The sequence below is a fragment of the Carassius auratus genome, chromosome 46 (genome assembly GCF_003368295.1).
Source record: "Carassius auratus strain Wakin chromosome 46, ASM336829v1, whole genome shotgun sequence".
In the NCBI taxonomy this organism is placed as follows: domain Eukaryota; kingdom Metazoa; phylum Chordata; class Actinopteri; order Cypriniformes; family Cyprinidae; genus Carassius; species Carassius auratus.
This window is the reverse complement of record NC_039288.1, coordinates 14,480,139-14,491,059: the sequence shown is the minus strand read 5'-3', so window position 1 is coordinate 14,491,059 and position 10,921 is coordinate 14,480,139. Positions and strand designations below refer to the sequence as shown.

The following is a 10,921-nucleotide window of genomic DNA, read 5'->3' as shown; positions in this document are numbered from 1 at the left end:
CGTGTCTCTGAGGGCTTGAGGTTGAGGACCCTAAGGGGCCGAAGTGCCGCAACATCTCTTCTTCAAGAAGTCATGCTTGCTGGTTTGAAAAAATCTCCCATGAAAATAAAGTGTGATAGCGGATTGACTCCAGGGGTCATCTGTCCCATCAACACCACCGAGGGAAGACAGTCTCAGAATCTCAGTCAAAAACAATGTGTCATGGATGAGTCTGTGGCCACTAGTGCACAAGTAACTATGTTCTTGTGTGGACACCCAGATATTGAACCAGCACTTATTGATTCCACTCCTTTTGTCTCCATCAGTGTTGACATTTTCAAGAGTGGAAGCTTTTAAAGAATGACCCAAAATAAGCTTCTTTTGTGTCCTCACGCTATCTTTCTATCATATCTTCCTTTTCAAACCAGTACAAGAGCATCTTTTGAGAGTAGACAGAATAACAACAATCATTGACAAGAACAGACAGCAAAACTGGGGTTTCGATCCTGTTTGCCATGACAAAAGGTTAGAAGTGTACAAGCTCATATTCAGAAGTTTCAAAGGCAGTTGGAGAACGCATTACCGCTGTCCGGTTTACGCCTCACTGTTCTTAGCACAGGTGCTGAGGAGGAGATATGCAGCCATTTTCTTATGAGTTGAGCCGGTGCTACACTTGATCTTGCACTCATAGTCAATTACCTCACTTTCCTCAGGAAAAAGCTTCTGTTGTTTTATCGTCTTGGACTCAGGCGGCATTGCCCACTTCTAAGTAACTTCTCAAAAGAAGCCCAAGCAGCAACAGATACCTGTGCCTCCACGGAGATTTGAAATTAACTTTGGCTTGTGGCTCAATGGGTATCCACATACGTCAACATAATATCTTTTTATTTTTTTTGTCCTGATTTATTTTTCTTTCATTTTCTACATTCTTTGCGTTTGAATAAAAACAGTCTGGCTATTTTATTAAGCAAGGATGCATTACATTTATAAAAGAATACAGTAAAAGACAAACAGAACAACTGTTTTTCGACATTGATAACAATGTTTCTGAAGATCAAGTGACACTGAAGACTGGAGTAATGGATGCTGGCTGGAAATTCAAGTTTTGGCAATGTAGGATACATTTCATTTGAAAATATATTAAAATAGAAAACAGTTATTTTCAATTGCAATAACTGGAGCATAAGAGTCCTCTTTCAAAACTATAAAAATATCTCACATAACAACTTTTGACAAAGCCCTGTGATCATATGATTAGGCTCTAATTATACAGCTCTACACAAAGCCATTTTATTTGAATTCCAAGTCGTACCATGCATTCAGCCTTTCTCTACAACTATTCTGATGAGCTGCAACCATCACTGGTAAATTAAAGCCTCACGATTTTGCCAATAATCCATATATTAAAGAAAGAGAGGTACTTCATAATCAAACATCTGCAATGAAAGATCGATTTGTGATGATGTAGCTGGCAGATTATATCATTTATTGCCATGTAAAAGGCAGTTGTTGCTCTGTGTTTGTCCTTCATGTTTTAATAAAGTTTAATAAACCCTCCATTCAGAAATCTCATTAAATTCAAGCAGCATCTATTCACTCACAAACTTCCCCATCAAAATGTCTCCTTTGGGAAACACAAGATGCGAGCCATTGTTCCAATAAGCTTTCAATCACTTATGATGTACTGACAGCCAGAAACCGAACACCCAAAATCTTGCCTCAAATCGCATTATGAAAAAAAAAGGCAGTTACTCTGCATCAGGTTTATATGTTTTGACTTGAAAAGGAAGGAAAGTCTGTGGCAATTTTCTTAATTCTTCTCTCTCCGTATGCCATTTCCATGATGGAAATGCTCCCTCTCTCTACATGGGGAGATAAGATACTGCACTTCAACGCATTTTATTTTTACTTTCAAGTATTGCTGTTAGACTAAGTGATGGCTAAAGTAAAAAGATGTTCTAGATTGAAAGGTGGCTCACAAAAAAAGAAAAAGAAATAATGTGACAACAGCGAATGGTGGGCAAGGTGGTTGTTGATGGACTTCACAAGTTGGCTTGTGTTAATGTGTTTTCACTCCATATTGAGAAAAAGAATTACCTTAAAAAAAAAAAAATAAAATTCAGGGTCACCCCGTCCATGGGCAACAGAACCTATCGCACTCACTCAAGCACAATCGATTTGACAGGGAGGGAAAAGTCTACCCTTCTGGGCAACGAAAGTGTCTCATTTCAAAGGATGTGTTGATTTCAAAGACAGCAGATCTTCTAATTAGATCCTCTAATCTTGTAATTAAGCAAAAGTGATTGCAATGGTGAAAGTGTGAACAGATTGGAATTAAATTGCTCTGCTTTTGGGCCTGTGGTCGGATGGATCACAGATGTGTTATTGCAAACCCATGTCTATATTTACCTGTTCCTTCAGCCCAGCAGCAGCAGTCCTGTGCTGTAATGGAAATGTAATTAAAAATCTCATTGACCCCCTGTGTTGCAGTCACCCCGATCAGAGGCTTTTGTATAATGCTCAATTTTGCTATAGCCACTTAGAATTGAATGCGTATGCAGCAGTCTCGTGCATAAAATTGGTTTTGAATGTATTTTACCTGAAGGTATTTCAGTGTTTCTGAACATAGGAAGTTATTTTGTACTTTAAGGGCAATGGATATTGGCAAATCGAAGATTTGCTTTCTGTTCTGTGAACAAAAGTCTCATAGTCCAGTGGAATTTCCAAAGCAATCTTTAAAAAAAAGAAAATCAATCATGTTGGCAGAGGCAAAATGAAGTTGAAGTAAAAGTCATAAACAGAAAAATTAATCACTCTCTTGTAACCTTTTTGTTTCCTTTTGTGTGGCCGGTAGATAAAGGAGAGATAAGGGTGTCTTGGGTTTCTTCAGACAAATCGCTGATTAGCCATTACACTCAAGCGTTGCCTATTGTTGATGACAAACACCGGTTATATTCAATGAAATTTAACTGTAGTCATTCCTTTTTGTCTGTTCCCGCCTCAAGCTCCATCAGCGCTGACACGTACGGCAGCCTCTGCTGATTTATAGTTACAGTACACAGAGGGGGACAGAACTGGGCCATGGGGGCGTTCGGAGGCAGGACATGGAATGAGGGCAACCTTTACAAGCTGCTAAGATGCCACGGATTTTGAGCTTGACAGGTGCGCCTGAGGCGTACTCGCGGATGACGAATCAGAACCTTTGGTTAAGAGATACTTGATCATTTGTACTTTCAGTACGGCCATGTTTTTTCTTTGGCTTCTCTTCGTCTGCCTTCAAACATCAATAAATCCTCAGGCTGCTTCGGCTGCTTTTGTGGACTAACTCGCATTCACAACAATCCAGCATTATGCAAATCTGGGAACAACACATTCGGCACAAGGGACTCACGTTGTTCCATTCTGTGAGAAGCAGGGGAAGTGAAGTTTGTCAGAGCTAATCCAGGATAAGATGTCCCTTCCAGGGAACCGTACAAAGCCATGGGCGAGATGGGTGTATTCCTCAGATGCCGCTTCCCTCATTTCCCTCAAGCTTAAGGATCAGTGTTAATTCTTTCCCCTCAGTCGCCAGGAAACTGACAGAGCCAAGACAGCATCCGATCGCCTCGGGCAGAGCGCAGGCGCAAACTCCACTCAACAAGCCAGGGTCATCCACGGAGCAGAGATCTGCCTCCCGCCCTCTCGCTGACTGTATCAGAGCCAATGAATAAATGGCTTTGAATGACACAATGAGCCTTGCGACAGTAGTGAGAAAGTGTTGAATAAAATATACCATGTCATGTAAGGGGAACATATCTGGCAGAGCCCCTGCAACCTCATTTTGTGTGGCTTCTAGCGAATTTCTGTCGCTTTGAGGGCTAACTGTGCTATGCTGTATCTCCATCACAGCAGGTAAACCAGTTCCTGATGGTTTAAATGAAAACCTTTGGCTGGGTGACTAGAGGACGCCCGCACAGGTGTCCATCTAATACAGTCCTCACATAAAAGGTAAGTCTGCTCTAGCTTCAATGCATGAGCTGGAGAGAGAAAAGTTCCCTTGCTCTCAGCGTGAGCTTTCTGGCCGGCTATAGCTATATAGACAGCGGGGAGGAGATTATAGATGTTCAAACATTTATTTTTTCATCAGCCAGATGGACTACTAAGAGTTATGTTTCATGTGAGACTTAACTGATGCCCATGGACACTTAATTGCTAAATAAAAGAGGCAGGATGGACAACATAGTTTCACTTAATAATAGCACTTAATAACAGTGCTAATGCACCTTTTAGGATTTTGTTTTTCTTTAATTTTTTTGAGACTAGTCTAGTCTAGTCTAATAATATAATATAATATAATATAATATAATATAATATAATATAATATAATATAATATAATATAATATAATATAATATAATATAATATAAAAGTGCAAAACATTGTGATTAAATTTTTTTAAATGTATAATTTGATATTTATAATTATTTTAATTGTATATTTTCACATAGTTTAGTTATTTTTAATCATTAGAAAATTATTTTTATTATTGTACATTATGTATAATAATAAATTACTTTTGAAATATTTAAAAATAAATAAATATAAAAATACAACATATTAATGAATACATATAAAAAAGTATAAACTACACATTCAATTAGAAATGTAAATATAAATAAAAACTAAAATAATAAAAACAATACAGATTCATATTTTTTGTGTGTGTTTGTGTGTGTTAAGGCTAGTCAAACTGTTGGCAGGGCACGTAGCAAAAATCCTAACCATTGAGCCCTGCTGCATAAATGAGGAATGTTATTTCCAATTAGGCTGGAGCACTGAGACTGTCTGTGTCTGCTGGGAGATTGAAGCCATCTCAAACCCATGTTATTTCTTCCGTCTAGACTGGCCCATGTGTGCTGGCTCTCTATGTTCCTACTTACTAGTCAGTAGAGGAGAGTGCCGAGTGGAGAAAGGTGTGCCTTTGCCATCCCAAATCCTCTACTTCTGTTAATGCTGCGCAACTCTCAGACTAATTACTGCAGCATATGCACGTCACCTGCGAGGCCCCTGCAGGCAGTCCTGAAGGCGCCTCAGAGCCCTGCCTCAGCCATACACATGCCAGCATTACTCCAAACCCGGCTCATCAGAAACACTCCACACTGCAGTGGAGCACCACTGACAGCCATACATCACTCGCTCAAACTAAGCATGTGTGGCTGCAAAAGAAGAGATACGAGAGAAAAAGGTCCGTAAAAGTCTGCAAAGGAGGCGACCCTTGAAGCTGCAGAAGTACTCATTCCTGTTGATTGATGAAAGCCCTGGTCGTGACGGCATCCAAATATGACAATTCGGGGACATTAAAGGCGCCAGCTCTTCTGCTTCACCTGCTGCAGTCCAGCTGGGAACAAAGTGGTCATTATCCCACTGTATGCTGCTACGGCGCTCCCTGTGGTTCAGAATCTGCTCAATTATCTTCTCCTCCTGGGCTAAGGCTGACAGGCGTGTTGGCAGGTGTGTCCTTTCCATCCTGTTCACCTCTCCTACTGGAGGATTAGAAAGCGAGGGGGGCACCGACTAATGTTACGGCTCCAGAGCTGTTAACGGCACTGGCCTTTCATGCCCGCTGGACAGACGAGCGATGAAAGAGCAAATGCTCATCTTTGCAGATGACCAGGCCTCAGATGACCTCAACATACAACTGTCCCGAAGAGAGGGCACCATCTGTCAGAGCTTTTCCAATGAGTATAATCAGAACAAAAATGCAGAATGATGCATTTGACGGAGGGAGATGAATACAGATGCTCTGCCTGATCAGTCTTTGAGAGTATATTTTGTATAAGCCAAAAAATCTAAAGTATACTTTTTAGGACTTAACTGTATTCCAGCATGATTGATTCATAAATAAATTTTATAAAAGATGTCAAAAAATAGTTCACACAGAAATGAAATGTCATCATTTACTCACCCTCATTTTGTGGAACATAAGAGTAGATATTTTAAATAATATTTCAACAGTTTTTGTGCATACAGTGATGCCAACGTTGAACTTTCATTAACTTTCATTAACTTCCATTAACTTTCAGTGTATTTGTTCCACAAAGAAAAGAAAGTAATTCAATTTCATGACGTGATGACAGAATTTTTCATTTTAGGAAATACTGAGTATATTGTACTTTAGACTAATAAAGTTTACAGTCTATTTCTGCTCTGCCAATGAAATAGTTCAACAGTCCAAAAAAAAGAAAAGAAATTGAAGCAGGATGAACCACCACATGTTGCTTGGCGTCTCAGACTAAAACAAGTGGACTGTGGAGTGATACAAAGTAAAAGTTCCAGTGCGTTCATCAGCAACATCAGCGCTCTCAGGAACCCTCTCACCCAATCAATTTAGAGGACAAGAACTAAGGAGAATTATTTGCAAAGGCAATCAGTAGATGCATATTCTCGTTTCCATGAACATCCTCTCCGATTCAGATTTCTTGTGTGCTGTCTTTTCCTATGCATGAAAGGAATTCAGATCAGAGTGTCTGAAAACAAGATGTTAAGTAACACTAGCTTTACTATGCCACAACAGACTGGGAATCGTCATGGTGACTGCTTTGAGAGGATGAGGGAGAGCCAGCTAACATTGGCATATAAAACAGCTTCACATCAGAGGTGGCTAAGTTCATGTCAAACAGCGGCTTAGATTTACCGGTGAAAGAGAGAGGGAGAGACAGGCTTAAATAAGTCCTAGCTTAATTTTAGCACTATGTGTGACACTCACCGATTTTCATTCATCCTTTTCTAAAGCCAGCTATTTATTTGAGAGGCTTTGTTTCACAAAGGACATTCTCTTTAGCATTCATAGGACAAAAATGTAGATTTAATTCAGTTCTTCCATTTTGAAAAGTGTGACAGAGGTGTGGTCACAGCAACCAGAAAAATGAAAGCCATTATTACATCCCTACTGAAAAGACCCGCTCCCTTATGAAAAGGCAGACTCAGTCATATTGAGGACGAGGACTGAAAAGTTTTACTTTTATAATTACGAGCAAATTGTCTTCCAAACTGGTTGGCCAGACTGGAGTGATTTTCCATTTGTTGCAATCCTGGGCAAACATAGCAGTTATTTTACACCTGGTTTCTTACAGGCTCTTGGCCGCATTGTTACTTAAGGCACATCATCAAAAGACGCCACCGTCATGTTTACCAAGCCCAGCCTCGAACATGTTGTGTGGTGCCACACCGAACAAAGGATGATGAAATGACAAGAATAAGTGAAGTGTGTTCAATCATCCTCTTTGGAAATGAACAGGAATGAGGAGAACGCCTGGATGGAGTGATATATAGAGAGAAGAGAAAGATAGAGCCAAATGGAGGACCTACTGAATCCCAATTCACTCCAGTTCCTGAGAAAAAAGAAATAAATGAGAACTACATATATTGCTTTGAAAACAGTGACAAGATGGGAATAAAGGAAAGGCAGGTAGAGAAGAGTGTGACTATAACACGATGAGTCAGGTGAGGTGAAGTGTGATTAATACTGAGGATGCCAGTGTGTGATGATGATACTGTAAGTGTTGAAGATTAATTCATATTCAGCCACACAACACGTCCCGTTAAAGACAACAGTATGGCTGTCATTTTAAAGACAACGGTATGGCTGTCATTTCATTTCCATATCATGAAATTTTTGGAGAAAACGTATTTCAGTGGGAGATAATGATAATGATTGATGTTATCAATTGAATTTCATTGTATTGTAAAAATCCAGCTGTGATATTATTGGTTAATTTTATTGAGGGGTCATGGTTTGGCTGGTTAGCATGCACAAACAAACAAAAAATAATATAGTAAATATTTAATGTTAATAAATTATTACATTATTAAATGGATTGATTATAACCACAACAGCATCAGCAAACAACAAAAATTATATATATTTTTTTATTATTAATAATAAGTATTATTACTATTACATTTTACTTTTGCATGTGAAAATGAAGGAAAAAAACGGAATGAAATCATAGTTAATAGCATTATATTTCAAATAAAAATACATAAGGTCAGTAACATCAATAAATACCTGTGTATAGTAATACAATAATATTCACCAGTAATGTCATAGCTGGATCTTTAGCTTATAACATTAACAATGTTACCTAAACCTAGGTAATATTGCTAATTTGCACACAATAAAACTATTAAATTAATATAAAAAAATATTGCTTAAGTAAATAACTAATTTAAACTAAACTAAATAATTATTGGATTCATGGTGTCTTTAACTTCATCAGCCATTATAAAATGTGCATATTTTGCAAAGCCGACAAGGTTAATTATTTAGCAAAATAGTGTGTAGACAAAAAGAGTAAATACATAAATAAGACTGTTTTCTGTGCAACTGCTGTAGCTTTCTGTTCTAGCAAGGAATCTTGCTCACTATGTCAGCCTCCTACCTCAACCTCGGCTAAAAAAACCCTACTCATTGCCTGAACAGCTTGTTGCTAGGCTACACCAGAGAGGGTAAAAAAGACTGTTATCAGAGAGAAGAGAAATCTCCTGAACAGTGAGAGTAGCACACCCAGGAAAATAAGATGGTAAACAGAGGATGTGCATCAGCTACAAAAGTGAACCACATAAAACACAAAAGGTGTGACAAGATGCAAATGACAGGATCTTCTGAGGAGGAACATAGACACTATGCTCTGCCATCATAAGCTGCTCCCTGTGCTAGTTTAAACTAGATGTCTTTATTCTGAAAACAATGTGACTTAATTCTCATGCATTGTGCTCGTTTTATACCACGGGGTGCGTTTCAAACACAAACACGCATCTGAACATGAACAGAAACACATATTCGCAACAGGTCAGGACACCAATTCCACAGTTGGATTAAAGAATGGAGAAACATGCTTTGACATTTTACAAACAAGGCATTTCTTTAATCACTCTAATTAGAGAGAGTGCAGAAAGCACTGAAATGACAAATTTTTCACCATCCCGCAACAACATAAAAGCCAGACCAAAAAAGCTCCATGTCACGACTATAGAACACAAAGATAAGAAGCACTACATTTAAAACTAATTTGTTTCATAAGATAAAAACGCCTGGATTCACCTTACGTTCTCTTAGCATGACCGAAAACCTTTTGTAAGATCAAAAACCGCTTTGGATTATTGGAAAGCGTACAGTGATTCAGTTTAATATCGCTGCCAGGCTGATATAACTGTACAAAGTTAACATTGGCCTTGTGACATGGTATTTAGAAATGCAGTGAACTGTACAAAAGCTCAATTATAGCTCTGCTACACAGTCAAGCCTGACCACGTTCTGCAGGCACGTCCAAATTATGTACATGCAAAAGAATAGCCCTAACCTTTAGATGTTCTACCGCTTGTATTTGGTTTAACCTTTTCCATATGGAAAGTTGTGGATATATGTAAACAAATGACGATGTCTCAACTCAGTCGGTTCGCGAGGTGGCTGGGGTGCAGAAAAGTGTACAATTTGAGGTATGGTCCAGTGCGAGGCACAATATAATGGCAAATATAATCATTGTCAGCACAGGTGACATAATTACACAGTATCACGAAATGCCTTTATACTAAATCTAACACATTTACACAAGCATCTGCCACTGCAAACTGAGAGCCAGGATAAAGGGCTTAATGAATTGAGAAATGCTTTCGTGGTATATTGTAAAACACAATAAAGCCCATGAGCTATGCAAATGGTCCCCATTCTGTGATTTGCATGTGGAGCTGGCGCACCAAGGTGGAGTATAATGCCATCTGCATCATGTAGAGAAAAGGCTCTCCGCTCATTTCTCAGAAATCAAAAAGAGTCATTTGGACATCATTTAAATTCATGAAAATGTTACGAGTGTCTGTTGGGAGCTCTGGGAGGACTTGCAAAGGTGAGAAGTCAGAAATGCCAACAAGGGAACTGCTCATGCAGGTGGGGTGGATGTGAGACGTGGCCTGGAATTACAAGGCGAATGTTTGGTAGAGGAGTGTAATGGCAAACAGGTGGGTCTTTGCGGGTGAATGGCAATAGGGATAAAGGATGTGACATATGGATGGACAGGCAGACAGACACATATACAGCAAATCCACATTAGTTTAATTCCCGCATCCCGTGCATGTCGCTGATACGTGCCGTACTGTACTCAGCTGGCATGCTGTGCTGGCAGAAGTAGGAGTGAGAGGTACCAACCGTGAGCTGCGGCTTCAGTGCTAGGCGCAGCGTCTGAGCACACGAGGCGAGGTGGTGCGGTGTAGGAAGGAGGAGGGAAACAGGAGGAACAGCATGCATAAAAAGGAGAAATGGGGGAAAAAAAACAAATGGAACTTATAAGCAAGCATTTACACACAATTACAACAATGACCAATACTTAGAAACAATGACAAGAGGACCAAATTAAATGTTTTGCACGTCAAAACAAACAGGGCATCAAAACGCACAGCTAAGACTAGGGATGTCAAAAATACTTTGGTACAAAGAACGCCACAGAACACACCTGTACGACTTTCTAATGTAAAAATCACACACACAAAAATAAAAATAAAATAAATAATTACTGTATTTCCCCCTTTAATTGCAATGTTGTATTATATAAAAATATATACCATTTCTAATCATTAACTGAAAAATTACAGAAATTTTGCTGAAATATCAATTAAACGTGTTTTAAATCACATATCATATTATATTACAAAAGCTAAAACTGACCACATTATTCAAATTTCACCTTCTTTTGGCTTTTCTGTTTACAGCTTAGCCTGTTAGCCTAATTGATTATAAAGCTCTATTACAAGACAACTGTCGACATTGAGGAAGGGGAATATGATTCTGCGGTGGGATCTGATTTGTGTCAAAATATCAGCTCTCAAGAACCATAAAATGTCTAAACTGGTCATGCACGAATTGCTGGCGTGTGCTGCTTTGTAAACATAGATCATTTTCAAATGGTGCTGAC

General features: G+C 38.9%; 1 protein-coding gene across 2 annotated transcripts in view; it reads right to left on the bottom strand.

Annotated features, from left to right (window-relative positions):
* Positions 1–9,914: 9,914 nt before the first annotated feature.
* The window catches only part of LOC113064307 (cell adhesion molecule 1-like), a 235,054-nt gene continuing 234,047 nt past the window's right edge, over positions 9,915–10,921 (bottom strand). For both annotated transcript variants that reach the window (XM_026235018.1, XM_026235016.1), the window contains one exon: positions 9,915–10,191. In XM_026235018.1, coding sequence (XP_026090803.1) covers positions 10,112–10,191 — 80 coding nt within the window. In that variant the 3' untranslated portion in view covers positions 9,915–10,111. The remainder of the gene's footprint in view (positions 10,192–10,921) is intronic.